A 17,902-nucleotide genomic window follows, 5' to 3' on the forward strand; every position below is an offset into this window, starting at 1 on the left:
GTGTCCGGAGGTGGTGGAGACGGAGCGCGGATACAAAGTATGAGGAAGATGGGCTTGTCGCGTAAAGGGTTGGTGTTGATGGTGGGATTGGCGAGAGTCACGTGGATGTGATGGCGGCAGGTGTTGTATAGTCCAGCGACGATGTATGTTCTTTGTCTTGGATTGTTGTTGTGAGCAAAGAGAAGCAGCAGCAGCAACAGCAGGGCAGTCGCGTTGTGCTGAATGCGGACATTGGCGATGCAGCACAAAAGGCCTTATCTAATCTTATCTCCGTTCACTCCCCCCCAGCCCCTCGGCTCGGCCTTCTATCAAGCTTACGTTTGTTGCTTGCCCTGTCGCCCGCAAAGGGTCTCGATGTAAACCTGTCCATTTTGTTGATTACTATTCCTCTTCAATCCAACTTTCGACATTCGGACATTCCTACAAGAAGAACACAGCAAAACATCATGGCAGCTATGCTAGGAGCAGCCGGTGGAGGCGACCTAGGCGCTCTCCCTCTGGAACAATGGTTCTTCGAGATGCCCGTGTGCACGCGCTGGTGGACAACCGCTACCATCGTTACTGGGCTGTTGGTGCAATGCCACATCCTGACTCCCTTCCAACTATTCTATTCGTTCCGTGCTGTCTTTGTTCGAAGCCAGGTTTGTTTTTTGCCTACTCTCGTTTCTACTGATGCTGGTTACTGACAGAGAGTGCAAAAACAGTACTGGCGCCTGCTCACTACATTCATTTACTTTGGCCCTTTGTCCTTGAATCTGCTCTTCCACATCTTCTTCATCCAACGCTACGCACGCATGCTGGAGGAATCTGCGGTCTCGCAAGCCCACTTTACTTGGATGTTATGCTATGCCATTACTACTTTACTTTGCTTGGCTCCACTGGTGTCAGTGGTGTTTTTGGGAAGTATACTGAGCAGTACGCTTGTGTATATCTGGAGTCGCAAACATCCGGATGTTCAACTCAGCTTTCTGGGACTGTTTGTATTCAGGGCGCCGTGGTTGCCTTGGGTGATGATTGGGTTGAGTGTGGTCATGCATGGGAACTGGCCAAAGGATGAGTTGTGTGGAATTGCTGTTGGTCATGGTGAGTGGAACCCCTTTCCCTGTGTCATTCTTCTGGCCTCGCTAACATTGGCGATAGTCTATTACTTCTTCAACGACATTTACCCGGCGAACCACAATGGACAACGACCCCTGGATCCGCCTTTGTGGTGGCAGAGGTTGATACGGGGAAGTGCTGTTGTGGATGCAGAGTTGCGCCAACAGGGCAGACCTGCTGATACCGCTGCTGCTGCTGCTCCTGCTGTGCAACTGCAATGATATTGCATTTTTGCTTTCTCCTGCTTACCAATAGTGCATAGAACAATAGACAATCCATTCTTTTCTCATCTCACTGGTGCCTCACTGATGCCTTTTTGGTGCATATTTGTGTGAAGTGGATACCGAAGGTAGTATTTGTGTCGGATGAAGTAAGATTATTCCTTGATCTTCAATATCTATGTGTTCAAGCCTTCGCCTTACCCTTACCCTTCCTGTCCCTGTCCCACTCCTTCCCTTGCGCAGATTTCTTCCCCTTATCGCCCACAATCTCCCTCGTCTTCTCCCTCGGATCAATAACTTCAAACTCCTCCATCTTCCTCTTCCATTCCAGATCCTTGCCCAGGGTATCTTTTGCAAAACTCAACGCATGTGACATCCAAGTAACATCATTATCATCCTCTTCTTGCTCATTCGCATCTTCATCATGCCATGTGCTGCAACTCTGGCAATTTGCGATGAAATGTAAATCACACAGTGCTTCTTCTGTATCCACCGCTGATTCTGTTGAAACTGCCTTGACTTCTGGCATCGTTGGGGCAGCAGCTGTGGTAGGTGCCGTTTTCTCAGCAGGCAGTTTTTCGAGACGGGTCTTGAAGGCGTTGAAGGTTGAGAGGGAGGAGGCATCGTCTTTTGCTTTTCCGCGTTTGCGGCCGCGGGTTGCCGAGGCTGGGATCATGGATTCGAGGGCTGAGAGCTTCTTCTCGGGTGCTGAGGTTGTTGTGGTTGTGCGTCGCATTGAGGCTTTTAGTTGGGCGATTTCGGCGTTTGTACGTTCGAGAGCGGTGGGTTTGCGGCGTTCTGGTGAGGGCGTGGGAGATGGCGAAGGAGAGTCTACGGGTACGGGCTTTTTTGAGGTGACTGGTGCTGGTGGAGGAGGTGATGGCGATCTTGCTGGAGGTTCTATGGGTGCAGGCTTCTCTCGTTTCGTCGGCTCGGGAGCCCTTGGTGCGGTGGTCTTGCTTTGGGCTTCTGGTTGCTGTGGTTCGGCGGCGGTAAAGTTTGGGTTGACCTTTACTTTCTTAACAACAGGTGCAGCGGGCTCTTCCTCGTCGTCTCGTCCAAAACTCAAGAGAGTCTTTGTAGCCTTGCGCTTCTTCTTGGGAGCCTTTGTCTCTTGTACTGCAGATACGGCAACGGAAGCTTGCTTGACCATATCGCTGAAAGGGTTGAGCAGAACCTCGGTAGAAAGAATTCTTGTAGGGTATAGCGGTCTGTCCGAGTCGTCGCCAGCCAGATCGGCCTCGGCCATCTTCATCAGGTTGTAGATGGTGTCTCCCTCGATACGACCAAACATGGTGTTCTTTTCTTGCAGCTCGGGGGTCTTGTCCAGAGTAAAGAAGAACTGCGAGGTATTGTCGTTCTTGTCTCCAGAGTTTGCCATACCCAGCAGACCACGGCGGTTGTACTTGAGTCGCGAGTGGAACTCATCGGCGAAGGGAGCACCATTGTTGATAGCGCTTACACCACCCGAGCCAGTACCAGTAGGATCACCGCCCTGGATGATGAAGCCAGGGACCAAGCGGTGGAAGATTGTGCCATCGTAGTAGCCGTTCAGACAGTGTTGGAGAAAGTTGCGAGATGCGAGAGGGACCTGCTTGGCGAAGATCTCAACGACGAGGTCGCCGGAGGTCGTGTTGAGCAGAACCTTGGCTGTCGGCGGAGGTTCGAGATTGTATAGCGTCGACATGACGAATGTGTATGGAAGAGTTGTGAAGCAAAAAGTCGCAAAGTGGAAAGATGAAGGAGCATCGAACTTCAAGACGAAGCTCGGACTGACATCAGCGAAAGTGCGGGGTGAGACGAGACTCTGGACATGCGTGTGTTTCGACCCTACACCGTTGCATACCACATCACACTCGTCACTACATCGGTAGACGGCCTCTTCACCATCATGTCGGAAACAATGTTTGCACAAGCGCTCATGTCGGGCCTGGAGAAGCGCCCTTCCAGACTCAGCAGCGACCACGTCTCGGACCCCAGGAAGTACCCTGCCCAAGCTCCTGTAAGCATTCTATCCTGCCAGATCATCTCTTCACGATTACTGACTTGCTTCGTGCAGTACACTCTGCCCAAGCCAGTCCACCCCTTTCCTCGCCGTCAAAGACCTTCAGCCGGTCAACAGTCGCAATCCATCACTGTCACGCTCAAGCCCCTCAAGGGCTCCGACCAGCTCGACCTCCAAGCCCAGCCTCCCAACACCACCGTCCTCGAGCTCAAGACCCAATATGCTCAAAAGTTTAGCCTCGACAAGACCAAGATCAAGCTTCTCCTCAACAAGAGACCATGCACCGACCTGAAGACCCTCAAGGACATCCTCCCCGACCCTCTCCCGGCCAAGGCAGACTTCAGCGTCATGCTTCTCGCCGGTGCATCAACTCCAAGCCAAGCATCTACTCCCGCTCCCGCTTCTCCTGCTGTCAAGGCCGACGACTCACAGAAGCTGCCTCCCGACTCTGCTCCTCTGTCCGAACATGCTCAAGCCGAAGCCGAAGCTCTTCCTCACGCTCATGACACGGCCACTCAGATGTTGCAGAGTGATGAGTTCTGGGCTGATCTGAAGGACTTTTTGGTTCAAAGGCTGCGTGATGAGGATCAGGGCGAGAGGCTTGTCAGCATATTCCGTAAAGCTTCTACTTGAGATAACCCCAATTGAGAGGCCACGACGTGCTATGCATATCCAATCTTTATTTGAAGCTTCTTGGAAGACTTGTGTACTCAGTCACTATTGTAGTCGTCATGGTCACTGTGATCAGCGAAGTTCGTCGTCCACGTGGCGCACTGATCGCTCTTTCCATTGCTGTTGAAGCCACACTTTCCCGTCCGACGTCTGCTTCTTGATCCTGTTCGACTTCATCCTCTACATCCAACCCAATCAACATTCAGCATCGAGCATTTGATCATCCAGCATTCTCCATTGTGCGTTTGCATTATATTACACTCTGAATCACTTCACTTCCATCCCTTCCAACATCCCTTATAAAGCAATCATGTTGGCTTACTTGTGGCTCCTGCTGCCCATGCTGGCCCAAGCCGCTCATCGTGTTCCACGCAGTCATGGATCTCACTGGAATCTGACGCCTCGTGAGCTTGCTTCTTCGACTGCTCTGTCTACAGACTTGCCCACACCTTCGGCCTCAGATTCTCCATGCAAGAGAGTCTACTTGGCCGTCCAAGCCTCAAACGCCCCAAACGACACAAGTGACGACGAGCCTGGACCCCGAGTCCCTGCTGAGCTCGCCTACGAGTGTCTCAACTCGATACCCTTCAACCAGAGTGCTGCTGTTGAGTTGCTGGATTCAATGAAGCCCTACCTGGAATGGCAATCCACCACTTCTTATGTCAAGGATCCTCCAGAGAAAGTATGTGCATCCACTTCTTCCTCCCTTTCATCCACTGACTTCCAATCGTAGTATGCAGAAAACGTCCAGCCGCCCTACGATTTTTGGTCTGCTTTCAACGCCGTTGAAACCAACGTTGCCCACGGAATTTACGAACGGGAGTACGACTTCGGATGGGATCTCTACCAAACCACGCAGCAGGCTCTTGACGGTCACTTTGTGTACATATCTGATGTCGTCGGGAAACTCTTCCGGTTTGGACGAACAACTCCACTTGTCTCAGTGTCCGAGGATGGCAAAGATCTACCCTTGGTATACGCATACACTGATATTCTGGTTTCGTATGCTGGCAATTCGTCCTTCAAGCCTTCTCATATCGTCCAGATAGATGGAAAAGACACGACTGATTTCCTGCTGGACTGGTCACAGTATGGCGCTCATCAAGACAAGGATGCCTTGTGGAATGACATCTTCTACTCACTCGCACAAGTTTCGCTCGGAGGGCTTGGTACCGGGACTGGAAGTTTTACAGGCGGTAGTCGTGGTCGCTACGTTTATCCAGGGCCGTCGACTACTTTGACCTTTGCCAATGGATCCAAGGTCGTCAACCAGAATTTTGCCAAGGTTCTAGTAGATTTGAGCCGTGTCGAGTCTGGGTCAGACGTGTACCAAGAATTCCTCAGTCCTCGTCCCGAAGACTTTCAGCAGATCTTGGAGGTACTGGAAGCTCAAGACGGCGAGAAGATCAGAAACGACATGAGTACTCCATACCACAGACAGTTCGTCCATCCACCTTATCTTGAAGAGCTCCACAACCCACTTCCATCGCAAAGTCACACTCAAACGACCCCTGCTATCGGATATCCAACCCCTGTTATTCGACAGAGGTCGAACATGAATGGAGGTTACTTTCTTGATGGACAAGAGTTTGCAGATGTGGCCGTCTTGACGGTGGCAGACTTTGTAAGCGCCGATGACAGGGCAGGACGCGATTTTCAGAAAATCAACTCGGACTTCATCGCTGCCGCCCTTGCTGCGAACAAGACCAAATTGATCATCGACTGCAGCGCGAATGGCGGCGGTTTTATTGTCCAAGGCTACGACCTCTTCAAGCAACTGTTTCCTTCCATACATCCATACGGTGCCTCCCGTTTTCGCGCTCACGAAGTCATCAACGAGCTTGGTGAGCTATTTTCTACTCCCATCACCCGCGGCGGTCTCGAAACTAGCAAGGTGTTCCCTTGGAACTATCACACAGGGCTCGACTCGGACGACAAGAAACCCTCGAGCTGGAAACAGAGATACGGCCCCCATCCCCAAGGTCCGGGTAACGATACTTTCACATCGCTCATTCGCTGGGATCTCCAAGATCCAGAGATACGCCAGTTCTCCGGCGGTATATCGATCACAGGCTACGGCGCGCTGTCAAACATAACCCATCAGCCTTTCCAACCACAAAACATTGTCTTGGTCACCGATGGCTTCTGCGCCTCCACTTGCGAACTTTTCCCCGAGTTCCTCCGTGAAGAAGCAGGTGTGAAGACTATTGCCCTCGGTGGTCGCCCTTCCCTTGATCCCATGCAAACTGTCGGCGGCACGAAAGGTGCAAGCGCGCTTCCATGAGGCGGAATCTTCTCACTAGCCCGAGGCGCTTTGCAATTTTCCCAGCAGATCCCGCAGCAAGATTCCAATTACACTGCATTAAACGATTACTCCTACCTACCCTTAGCTAGGGGGACAGCAGCCGCAGTCAACGCCCGTGACGGTATCAGACGTAACGATGACACACAAACACCTTACCAGTTTCTCTACGAGCCTGCCGAGTGCAAGATCTTCTATACCAAGCAAATGGTCATGGACCAGAGTGCAGTGTGGAAGACTGTAGCGGATACTGTTTGGGGTCACGGTAACGCATGCGTAGCCGGCGATGACTCTTTCTCTGGCCGACAAGGAAACATCACTGCCGAGAGTGATGGGAGAAGACCGAAGATGTGGAGCGTTCGTTTCGACTTCGACATCAAGGAAGCATGGGAGGGGTTGAAGGTTGAAACAGACAGTGACTGGTTTGGAAAGGGCGATTGTGTCATGATTCGTTGAGTAAGATGCAATGTCGGTGGAAGTTGCTATTTGCATGGATCCCTGAGAACAGCATGCGTTCTGGATGGACAAGGTGGTATATCACTGATGAACAGAGAGCTGCGGTATTGATGAAGCAGGGAGACGTATTACTGAAGGACAGAGAGGTGTTTATCGGAGGACAGAGCAGTGTGCTAGCAAACACTGAGTCTTGGAAGTAGACTTGTTATGATTCTTTTCTCGCTGCCTCATACACTTCCCATACTTCTCATTGTGCTTGTTGCCCCTCAAGCATGCCAACTATTCCTTGTCCATACCGTCTGAGACTTTCGTATCCCCATCCGTACACAAACCTCTTCCGCTCTCACCTCATCGAGACTTACTGTGTAAATTAGCGGCATTCTTCCCACATCGCACATTGTCACTGTACAAGAGCATTCACCCTCATCATCAGATACGAGTCCCTCCCCTACCGTCTGTTGTGTGTTCTGATGGGGATGATAGTAATCATCCTCCTTCTCGGCTTGTGTCTTTTGAGCTTTGCTTCATGGGGAGGTGATCGCTTGGAGAAGGTGGAAACACAAGGGTCACATAAGAGGAAGACTCCATTGAAAGTGCTTAGATGGAGGCGAAGGGGGCATCCAGATTGGAGTATGAAAAGAAGATTCGATGGAGAGGTTGGAGAGGAACAAATTGGAGGGAGGATTTCGATGCATACTAGCTAGTTAATGTTCTGTTGTACAAGTCTGTTTCTTTTCCCTCGTTCGCTGTCTTGGTGACTCAATTTGCTGCCTTTGATGTTCTTTGCTACTTGGATGCTGTTTCTTCTGACTGGCTGTTTTTTTCTTTCTGCGGTTTGATATTTTCTGGTGTTTTTTGTTGCTTTTGGCGTTTTTGGGTTGGTGGGTGTTGGGTGCAGATTGTGTTTTGCCGAGTTCAATTTCTCGTCGTTTGTTGCTTTCATCTGCTTTTGTTGTCGTTTTTCTGCTTGCTGTTCCTTGGAGTCGATTCCGGGATGTTTCATCTCTTTGTCTCTCTGCCTCTTAGCTGAGTGTTGCACAAGGCTTCTTTCTCCTTGTGGTTGTCCGGTATCGTTTTATCTTCTCGTCTTCGTTCTTGTTGCTGTGTTGATGCAAAAGCGTGGGTGATGGAAGTGGAGAAGAAGCAGGATTGAGCAGTGATGCTTAAACGACCATCTCGGCATCCTCATCCTCATACACATCCTGGATATCCACGACTTCCTTCTTGACCTTCACGTTAGTGGCACTTGCTCCAATCTCTGCCTGCTCCTTGGCTCTTCCCTTGCCCTTGGGAATTGCGTTGCTCTTTCCCTGGTGGCAAAGTTCATCGGTGATGTCGATGGTATCAGCAGTCTCAGTCAGATCAACGACCTCAGCCTTTTCCTTTCCCTTGCCCTTAGCTTTGTTGTTGCCCTGTTGAATCTGCATCTGCATCTCAACATCCTCCTCAATCTTAACCTCAGCAGGGTAAGCAAGACTGGAATCAATAGCATCACCCATCCCCTCAACCTCAGCATAACCCACAAAATCCTCAATCTTGGGAGCAGTCATCTTTCTCTTCTTCGACGATCCTGCCTCAGTCTTGACGCGGGACTTGGTGGGTGTATCAAAGTCCTCCTCATCATCTTGACCATCATCGTGCATGAGAGTGGTGATTGTGTGGGTTGCAGAGAGGACTCTGCCATTGGGACCGAGGATTTTGTTTGCAATGCCAAAGCTTTTGCCTTTGGAAGCAGGGGTCTTGGAGGTCTTGCCGCTGTTGCTGGGGGTTGAGGGACGTTTGCGGGCTGAGGCGGGGGTACCGGGGGCGACGTGGGAGAAGGAAGCGGCTTGGGCTTTTATCTTTGAGAGGCGGTGGGTTATGGCTTTTGGGGTGACGTCTGTTTTGGTTTCTGTTGGTGGGTTTGTTTTGATTGTGGAGACGGGAAGGGAGAGAAAGGTGGAGAGGAAGGAGAAATGGAGATGCAAACAGTTGGGAAGAGACGACAGCAAGCACCAGAAACAAAGCTCAGCGATCAAACACATCAAAACTCACCTTCTCCCATCATCTTGGCAATCTTCTCATTCTGAGCTCCAGTGATTTTGATATCGTAGACTGCCATCACGACAGTGAAGAGCTAGTGTTTTCTCTGGTCAGCGTTTCACCTCTCATCAAGTCTTCATTATCATCATGATACTGCGCCGAGTCCCCACAAATACTTTATGCTTGCGTCTACGCACGAAGACGACAAGAATAAAGAGCGGGTCAAGGGCGAGTGGAGTGGAAGCAGGTGGAGGAAGTGGAAAAGAGAGTAGAGCAAGAAGAAAGAGAGACGAGATACGCACCTTGGCATCAGCAGCGGCATCCCAACTCATAGGCATGATTGCGGTGTTCTCTGTTGTGTTGTTTTTGCGTGTGGAGAGAAGGGGGTTGTCAATATAGTTGTGTTTGCGTGGAGGCACGAGAGGGAATATCTGTCTCGCGTCTTTGTGGAAAGAAGATTGAGATGAAGTAGTCTTCGTGATGTCGTTCGTCGAACGAAGGACAACGAAGGGAGTGTCGAAGTAAGCGCCGAGACGAGCCGGTGAATTAAAAGGGACACACGAGTGAAGATGTGATGCTCTGCGGTCAGGAAAGTGAAGTGGTGTAATCTCGTGTTGTTTCGTACTGTGTTTGTGTGGACAGATGTGAGAGTGAAGTGCGTGACACTATCGAGTCTCGAATTGGCAGAGGTAACACTTTCAAGTCCTCGCGAGAGGGAAGGATGGATAAAGAGGATGAGTATCTCGTGATGTGGGACCGTAGGAAGGAGAAAGATGTTGCAGAGAGTTGAGAAAGAATGATAAGTGGTGGAGTAGGGAGACCCGAGGCTGTCAGCGGCGTGAATAGTGAAGGAAGAAGTGATGATTTCGAGCAAATCGCGTCAACATGTGTTGGCACAGAACTGATGCTCCATGGAAGTTGATAGAAGATCGTTCTAAAATGTAAGAGCGGATGTCGAGAATACACAGCAGCCTCGAAGACTCACAATGAAATGTGTTCCTCTGCGTTGTCGAAGTCGTTCGACACAGCACTCTTAGAAATACCGAGGGTAGTCATTCGATGGCGATATAAATAGTGTGAACAACTGAACCCCGATTAGCATGTGTAGTAGGCTTGCATGTGAGATCTGGCAATATGCAAGTGCTGTGAAATAACGTTTCTCAATAAAATCGTCAGTCACGATCAAAATTGCAGAACAGAGGCAAGCACAAGGAGAAAAGAAGACATAAGTTGGAGAAGAAAAGATTGATGAAAACGACAGCATACTTGAAACCCTGAGCGCCAAAAGACATATGACATATTGAAAAACCAAGCTGCTCTTGATGCACCATTGTTCACCTACTGGCAGACCAGCCAGCTTTGCGATAACCGCAACAATCGCAGCTTTTGAGGTAGGTTTTGCAGCCCGAGCACCAGTAGTTTTTTCGGTCGAAGCACCATTTGAGGAGACAGTAGCAGTCCTGACAGATGGGTCTTGGGCGGCGACAGAGGATAGGGAGGTCAGGGGAGGAGGGGTTGTTGGAGGCGATTTTGTTGCACATTTTGTGTATTTTGTAGTTTCTTGATTCGAGATTCTGATTGCTGTGATGGATGGATGTTACATCAAGGAAGGGGTATTGAATAGGCTTTATAGATACTATGAGTGTCGGGTTGTCAGGAGAAAGCGTGCCTGAGTGAGACAATGTCTTTGTTGTACAGTACAAGACACATGTCAGTTTCTGATGAGCGAAAGACAACCTCTTTCCGATGAATCGAAGACAACAAAGGGGTGGATTTCAATGGTATCCCGAACAAACAAATACACTTTGCACCTTCCATGCAAACGGCTCTTTCCTTCCCGGTGTGCTACTTCAAGACCTGACTATAAAATCAGAAACAAGAAGATTTACATCACCTCTTCATCTCCTATGCGGACCGGGCGGCGGGAAACCCGCACTTCCTCCTCCATATCCTCCTCCTGAGTTTCTGCTCAACATGCCATTCGGGTTTCGGTAATCATATCTCATCCTCTCCTCATCTTCCTGTATGCGTCTGATGTGCATCTCTTGTTCATATTGTTCTCTGTTCCTGGCATCGCGGTAGCCTTGTTCGGCCTCGATACGTGCTTGCTCGCGCATGGACAGTATTTGAGGGGGTCCTGAGGGAGGTTGTTGCTGGAACGGCTGTGGTGTACGATGTTGGGCGTAGCGCTGCTGCTCTTGCTGTTGGTGTTGGTGGAATTGAGCTTCGCGCTCCTTGTACTGTCGGTCCACTTCCATGCGGTGCTCGCGTTCACGACTTAAGTGGAACTCTCTTTCTTGTTGCTGTTGCTGCTGTTGTTGTCTCATCATAGACATCTCTTCACCCCGGCTGGTCTGTCTCTGGTGCAGTCCGCTGTGAGATGACCCACCAGAGCTGTTGTGACGGTGACTGAACTGGTTCTGCTGATGAGCCTGAATCTGCTGCATGTGCGGCGGTCCACCGTGTTGCTGCGGGTATGGGTTGGCTTGCATGATCTGAGATTGTGCTTGGGCAGTTTGAGCTTGGGCCATGTGTGACAAGTTGGAGGGACCTTGAGGTTGCATCTGACTGGGCGTTATCGGTCGACCACTGACCGATGGTGTCCGAGAGTGATTCATGTAAGGATGAGCGTTTGGCGGAGGCGATGGATTTGCTCGCGACTGCTGGTTGAGACTACCAAGGTTGGCACGATGCGAAAAGTACGGTCGAACATCGCGTTCAAGAGGTGCTGGTGGATGCGGCGAGCTAGAAGCCAAATTATGACCCATAGGTGGACGAGATTGCCACTCAGGCTGTCTTGAGCCAACCGGTGTACCTGATCTACCAGTCAGGAGTTCATGCTGAGCTGCTGGAGTTGGCACATGGCTGGTTGGCTGAGCATAGGATGACCGTCCATCATATTCCTGTCTTGATACAGGTGTCTGATTGAAAGCATCTCTTCTGGGAGGGAAAATGCTCGATCCAGGTCCAGAAGGCGCGACACTCAGGGTTGATGGTGTCGGCGACTGAGTGAACGGCGTCGGTTGATCACCGATCCTCTTCTTTTGGCGAGGCTCCTCCGGCTCAGAGTTCAGTAGAGACGCCAAGTTGGACGTCTTACGAGGCTCAGCTGGAGGTCCTGCAGTCAGCGACATGGCAGGCTTAACCACCGAAGTAGCGGGCGACGGTGCTGGCACCGAGCCAGGTCGATACATCGGCGGTTCTTCTCTTTTAGGCGGAGACGGCACATGACCTGATCTGAACGGAGGGTGCATGCTGATAGCTGGAGACTGCATCGGACCAGGAGAGCCGATGATATTTCGGAACATTGCTGGGCCAGCGCGAGGGTGCACAAGAGACGACACTCCCGGAGTACCAGAGCGCTCATCCCTTTCCAAAGGCCTGTCCAGCATTGGAAGTTGTGGAGATCCAGTAGGAGCGGAGGTTTGAGCAGCAGGAGGCTGAAACATTGAGTGTTGAGCCACTTGAGGCACGTGCTCTTGCGAGGCCCGCTTCTGGATTGACAATGCACGTTCTTGCTCCTCCTTGAGGTTCTTAACAAACTCTGAGGTCAGATGTGACAAGTTTTGGTGCATGAGACCAGGTGGTGTTGGTTGCTGTTGATGCATCAACGATGGCGATGGCTGTTGAGCCGGACGCTCTGAACCTGGCAAAGTAGGGCGTCTTTCCATTCTAGATTCGGAGAAGAAGCCCATCTTCGGACCAGAAGACGATATGCTCCCACGTGGCTGTGCAAGAGGACCAGATTTACCAAGAGCAGGAGATCCATGCGGCTGCAATGGAGTAGGCGCGGCTCTCTGCGGAATTGTCGGTGTTGGCTGTGTAGCCATCGAGAATCTGTATTGATGCTGGAATTGCGATGAAGGCTGGGAATGATTCGAAGGCTGTGTGGATGGAACAGGGTCAATGTCCATGACCTCACCTTGTGATCCGGAAGCTGTTCTCGGCAGAGTTGGTCCAGGATTATCATATCTCCTCTTGTTGATGGGAGTCGGTGTCGGTGGAACACCCATGTCCTCTCCTCGATCGCGGCGAGCATTTGCAATATTAGCAGCATCGACGACGTCAGGACGATTTCCACTCTCAACAAGTCTTTGATAATAATTCTTGACCTATGACGAAGTTAGCATTCGAAATTCTGCACGACTGAAGAATAACAAACCATTGTCTGAGTTTTGGTGCCCATGTGGTTGGCAATAGCACCAAAATCAGTGCCGAAGTGAGCAATGAACTTGACAAAATCTGTCTGCTCCGGCACGGACCAGTAGCTTGATGCACTAGACCTTTGCATGGAAGTCTGCGCAGGAGCACGAGTCCTTTCTGCAGTGTCGTTCGAAACTTGGACCGGGAGTGGATCATGCGCGTACTCCACATGCTGAGGTCCGCCCAAAGTTCTGGTACCAGTGTAAATGCCAGTAAGAAGAGCGGCTTCTTCCAACTGCTTTGCACGAGCAAAGTCTTCCTGGCTGAGAACGGCCTCCTTGTCAGTTCCGGCGGGTGAAGTCACAGAAGTGGCAGTCGAGACCAGTGTTTGTCTGCCTCGCTTCTGCGGCTTGTCACCAGCAGCTGTCGTCTTGCGTCGCTTAGCTGGCTTCTCGGAACCAACCTCACCGGTCGCGGGAACTTTCTTGTTGACAGCTGGGACAACAGGTGTAGGCTTGACCTCGGGGTCTTTTTCCGCTGTATATGCAGTGCGAGTTGCTGCACGTCTCGGCCTTCCGGTCTCGGTAAGCATTGGTCCGGAGGAACTATCCTCCTCGCCATCTTTACGCAGGTCGCTCATCAATGTGGCTGGTTTCGCGCGACCTGTCTTTCCACCACGACGACCACCGCCTTTAGCTCTACGTTTCTGCTTCTCCTTGAAACGACCATCCCACTTGTACTTGTAGTAATGGTGGATACAATCAGCGTACGACCGACCAGGCAATTGAGCAGCAATTTCGCCCCACTGTTTTGGCCGTTCCTTAAACAGCTCGACAAAGCGTTTGTGCTCGGTCTCAGTGAAAGTGTCGAACTCTGGCTCATATCCGTAGATATCTGTGAGGCAAATCGGGTCTCTGTAACGATTCATGTTTTTGAAGATCCTCTTCTCTTTTGAAGCCTCGTCCCACATGTCTGGTGGGATAGCTTCTTTCTCGAGATCGATCTGGGCTCGCCTAGACTCGCGCTCGACCTTCTCTTGCTCGAGTCTGGCTGTCTCTTCGGATTGCTTCAAGACTTGTTGGATGTCATATTCGCTGCTGAACTTGTGCAACCTAGAGCGAGACGACTCTGAGATAGGATTCTCCATGATAGGGCTTGACTCAATATCAAGACCGAGCTCGACAGACATCTGTCTCTCTTCAGTCTCTTTGCTTGCTCGCTCACGATCGAGCAGTTGTGTTTCAAGTTTCCAGGCACGATACTTTTCGACATACTGCTCGTGCAAATCTTTCTGCACAATCTGCTCTTCCTCTGCTTGCGCTTGGTAATGCATGATCAGCGCTGGCTTCACGGCATTCAGACGTGCTGTGTTCTCGTGGAAAGCGCCTAGATCTGATAAGGGAGTGAGAGGTGTCTTCGCCAGATAAGGCAGAGTAATTGTCTCAATGCTTCGCTTGGGCTCGGGTGTGATGAAGTCCAGATCTTCGCTGCCGTCCATGTCGACATCCTCGCCTTGATCAACTTCAGCAGATTCAAGAACTCGGTCCGGTTCAGGCTGCTTGTAAGTTGTCTGTGCAGGTGGAATGGTCGCCGTTTCCGCTTCTTCAATCTGCTCCTGCTTGGGAACGATGAGATCATTAGAAACGTCTTCTCGCGTTGTCATAGATCGTGGGTGCGAGGGTGAGGCTGCTTGTGCAGGTGCTTCTAAAGTCTCCATGCCTTCCATAATATCATCCTTGGCTTCCCCTATGGTGGGATCCTGAGCAGAGGGAAGGTCTTCTACGGTGATGTTGGCAAGCTTGACAATCTGCGCCAAGGGAGTAGTTGCTCTGTATTGTCTAGCATTGAGATCGATCATTTGGGCTTCCAGATGTGCTTTTTGCCTCTCGAACTTGGCCTTACTCTGTGCGAAATCTTCCTCGTCAAGATCCATGCCTTCTTCGTCACTGATGAAATCTTCAGACGAATCGGGTGTTGCTAAGTCGGCATCCACTGCAGCGTCAGACTCTACCTGTTCCACAGGGCTTGGCACGCTGTATTCCTTCTGGAAGGGAGGATTGATGGCGGCATTGGCATCGGACGGTCTTCGTTCGGGAGACGCAGGAGCGGTCTTGAAGGCACGATCATCCTTGACCTCCTCCGTTCTCATGGATGAGGGATCAGAGACTTGGCGATTCATATTTTGAGGTGAAGTCCTCGGCATGAACTGCTGTGCCTTTTCATCGCCGTTCAAATCTCTCTTAGCAGGCACCGTAGGCTCTCTATACTGGGGAGCTCCAGGTCTTATCCATTGGTTCCATGCGGGTGCCCTTGGAGCTCCTGGAGGCGCACGCGAAGGGGCAAGACCATTCCTGTCCATAGGCCTGTGGAGAGGTTGTCCGCGATCCACTGATGCCCTTGGAGCTATGGGAGGTCCGCGGATGGCTTTGGGAGCAGTCGGGATATTCGAATCCTGCTTAACGGGCGATGTGCTGAATGTGTGAGTATTGCGTGGGCCGCTAGGAGCAGCCGGAGGTGGTGTGCCGAGTCTCGGCGGTGCCATATCAGCACGTGGTGCTCTGCTATCCTGAATATTGCCGAAGCCAGGCTGCGTCTGAGGAGTTGGCACTGAATTCGACGAAGCTTCCGAGGTTTTCATGGGTGTCATCTGCGCAATTTGAGCGACGCCAGATCCTAGGGTACGAGGTGATGTAGGCGCGTTGTCTATTCCTGGCTGGAAAGAACCGGACAGTCTACGTCCTTCGAGAGTTGCTGCCGGAGCAAACTGGCCGGATGCTCTGTCATCTGTCCTCAGAGCCCATGGTCCGGTAGGAGCTGGAGGCTGCGGCGCAGATGAAATTCTGGCTTGCGGTACAGGGGGTGCTCTATCAACGAAAGATTCTCGAGGAGCAGTCGGAGGTGCATTTTCAAGTGCTCTAGGTGCTCGTGGAGCAGCAGGCGGTGGTGCTGCGAGCTGTGCTTTGGGAGCAGTTGGAATTGGTTTGACCGCAGGCGGAGACGGGACCGGCGGCTTCGCAGGTGTTGCTGGAGTCCTGTTTTCGGGTGATGCTTTCCACACGTTCGAAGTCGGCCCACTGTACGGCTGGGATTTGAATGACAGAGATCCAAAAGCAGGGACTTGTGGTGCAGAAGGAGGTGGCGAAGAAGCACGAGATCCATAACGAGCAGCAGATGACTCGACACGGCCAGCCAGAAGATCGTTCGGTGGTAGAGGCATAGGAGGAGCTACATTCTGAGGCGGTATATCACGTCGGAGGGGCTCTTTGACGCCAGATAAGGAAGTTGTCGAGGGTCTTCGCATTGCCAAGTCATCTCTCGAGGACTCAAAGGGCGGTGCGCGCTCAGCTGGAGGTTGCGCTGACGACACTTGTTGATGGGGAGTGGGCGGACGCGAGTCAAATCGGCTAGTTGCAGGGTCTCGCCTGAAACGATCAGGCTCACGCTCACGGTCATCACGGTCGAGCCAGCGGTCGTCTTCACGTCTCTCGGGGCGCCAATCGTCCCTATCACCACGAGATACGCTTCCCCACCTTGTGGGAGGCGGTGACCTGTCTCGAGGTCTGAATGTGTTGCGATCGTCTGCAGGTCCACGGCGGAAGCCGAAATCACCTCTACCCCGTCCTCGACCTCGGCCGTTGAAGCCACCCCTGCCAAATGGGGGTTGTCCGAATGGCGGTGCATCTGGGTAACCGGGTCCAGCATTGATTGGGCCGTCTCTAGAATCGCGGCGACCCCTGCCCAAGTCGAGATCACGCGGCGGAAGAGGTCCATCTCTGAAACCTCTTACAGGTGAACGAGCTCTAGGAGACACGGGTCTCGCTCTGCGATCAAAGTCACGCTCTCTGAATGAGCGGTCAGTTCCTAAAGGGGGCGCGTCTCTCAATTCTCTAAACTCTGGTCTCGGTGGTGCGCCTCTACCGCGAGGTCCAAGTGGTGCTGATGGGCCGGTTCCTGGGCCTGGTGGTGGACCTCTGGGGCTGTCGTTAAAAGTTCTGGGACCTCTGGGAGGATCCAGTCCTCGTTCAAAGTCGCCATGTCTGTTGTTGTTATTGTTGTTGAATCCGGGGTTGAGTGGTCCATTCGGTCTCCATCCCTCATACCGCGGCGGTGATCTCGACCGAGCGCGAGGTGGATACCGGGACTCGTGTACCGGAGGAAAGCGTGACGACATACTACTAAAGTACAGCACAAAACATTATCGTGAAAGAAAATAGATCGTGAGGCACGTGCTGCGTTGACGTGTGATGCGCCGCTGGGTGCTGGAAGTGAATTGGTATTAATCCAGATTCGTCGGTAAAATTGACGCGTGCAATTGGACGTGTTTGCGCTCGCTGTCAAAGGAGTGAGTTGATTAGTGGTATGCGCGATGAAACCTGCAGTCAAGGCGTGGCAAGATTTGGCAAGTCAGATCTAAATGCCAAGGCTGAAGTAGGGCTTTGCAGATCCGCGCTTGTGGGCCTTCGAAGACAAGGCACTCTCGAATCACCCGTGTTCTGTGTCACAATTTCCCTCCCAGCTTTCAACACCAGGAAGAGATGACCTCGAGGTTTGGAAACGCGGCTTTCAAACTCGTGACAAAGCCAAAAGGCAGGAATACTTGTGGAGGCTGATTTTAGAGAGTGATCTGACGGAGAGAGTCCAGGAAATGGCCGGATCTCGAACGATCACGACGAAAGAGGCTGGCGGGATGGTCACTTGGGCACCAAAAAAAAGCGGAAATGATGACGAGTCCGAATATCGATGTCCCGGTGAGCCCTGAGGTCGTCGGAGTGAGATGGAGGTGTATGTCTGGAGGATGTCGAAAGACAGGAGAAAGAAACAGAACGTGTAGAGTAGGCGTGCGGAGCGACGAAAGCCTAAACTCTATGTCATGCTGATTGGCCGGTGCTTTTAGTTTCACGCATCTCGTGGATAGTACGCCCACCCGTGGGAACCGTACGCTCGGGCGGAATGCCAGGAACTAAGCAGACATTGATGAAAATC

At 51.6% G+C, this 17,902-nt stretch overlaps 6 protein-coding genes across 6 annotated transcripts; 3 read left to right on the plus strand and 3 right to left on the minus strand.

The window, feature by feature from the left end:
- Positions 1 to 455: 455 nt before the first annotated feature.
- On the plus strand, positions 456 to 1,319 carry M436DRAFT_41814 (DER1-domain-containing protein; the record flags this gene model as incomplete). The annotated part of the gene is made up of 3 exons (XM_013574136.1): positions 456 to 641; positions 705 to 1,083; positions 1,141 to 1,319. 3 exons carry the CDS (start codon positions 456 to 458, stop codon positions 1,317 to 1,319), a joined length of 744 nt encoding a protein of 247 aa, XP_013429590.1.
- Positions 1,320 to 1,503: 184 nt separating this feature from the next.
- On the minus strand, positions 1,504 to 3,006 carry M436DRAFT_71096 (cyclophilin-like protein; the record flags this gene model as incomplete). The annotated part of the gene is made up of 1 exon (XM_013574346.1): positions 1,504 to 3,006. One exon carries the CDS (start codon positions 3,004 to 3,006, stop codon positions 1,504 to 1,506), a length of 1,503 nt encoding a protein of 500 aa, XP_013429800.1.
- Positions 3,007 to 3,210: 204 nt separating this feature from the next.
- On the plus strand, positions 3,211 to 3,957 carry M436DRAFT_62012 (uncharacterized protein; the record flags this gene model as incomplete). Its single annotated transcript, XM_013574252.1, has 2 exons — positions 3,211 to 3,321; positions 3,379 to 3,957. 2 exons carry the CDS (start codon positions 3,211 to 3,213, stop codon positions 3,955 to 3,957), a joined length of 690 nt encoding a protein of 229 aa, XP_013429706.1.
- A 349-nt stretch (positions 3,958 to 4,306) lies between these two features.
- Positions 4,307 to 6,754, plus strand: M436DRAFT_71098 (uncharacterized protein; the record flags this gene model as incomplete). The annotated part of the gene is made up of 4 exons (XM_013574347.1): positions 4,307 to 4,678; positions 4,730 to 5,436; positions 5,491 to 6,260; positions 6,300 to 6,754. 4 exons carry the CDS (start codon positions 4,307 to 4,309, stop codon positions 6,752 to 6,754), a joined length of 2,304 nt encoding a protein of 767 aa, XP_013429801.1.
- Positions 6,755 to 7,917: 1,163 nt separating this feature from the next.
- M436DRAFT_62014 (uncharacterized protein) lies at positions 7,918 to 9,114 on the minus strand (the record flags this gene model as incomplete). Its single annotated transcript, XM_013574253.1, has 3 exons — positions 7,918 to 8,645; positions 8,789 to 8,870; positions 9,079 to 9,114. The coding sequence occupies 3 exons, from the start codon at positions 9,112 to 9,114 to the stop codon at positions 7,918 to 7,920; spliced, it is 846 nt and encodes a 281-aa protein (XP_013429707.1).
- A 1,560-nt stretch (positions 9,115 to 10,674) lies between these two features.
- On the minus strand, positions 10,675 to 17,090 carry M436DRAFT_62015 (uncharacterized protein; the record flags this gene model as incomplete). The annotated part of the gene is made up of 2 exons (XM_013574254.1): positions 10,675 to 12,888; positions 12,939 to 17,090. 2 exons carry the CDS (start codon positions 17,088 to 17,090, stop codon positions 10,675 to 10,677), a joined length of 6,366 nt encoding a protein of 2,121 aa, XP_013429708.1.
- Positions 17,091 to 17,902: the final 812 nt, after the last annotated feature.

The sequence above is a fragment of the Aureobasidium namibiae genome, assembly GCF_000721765.1.
Source record: "Aureobasidium namibiae CBS 147.97 unplaced genomic scaffold scaffold_4, whole genome shotgun sequence".
NCBI classification, from domain to species: domain Eukaryota; kingdom Fungi; phylum Ascomycota; class Dothideomycetes; order Dothideales; family Saccotheciaceae; genus Aureobasidium; species Aureobasidium namibiae.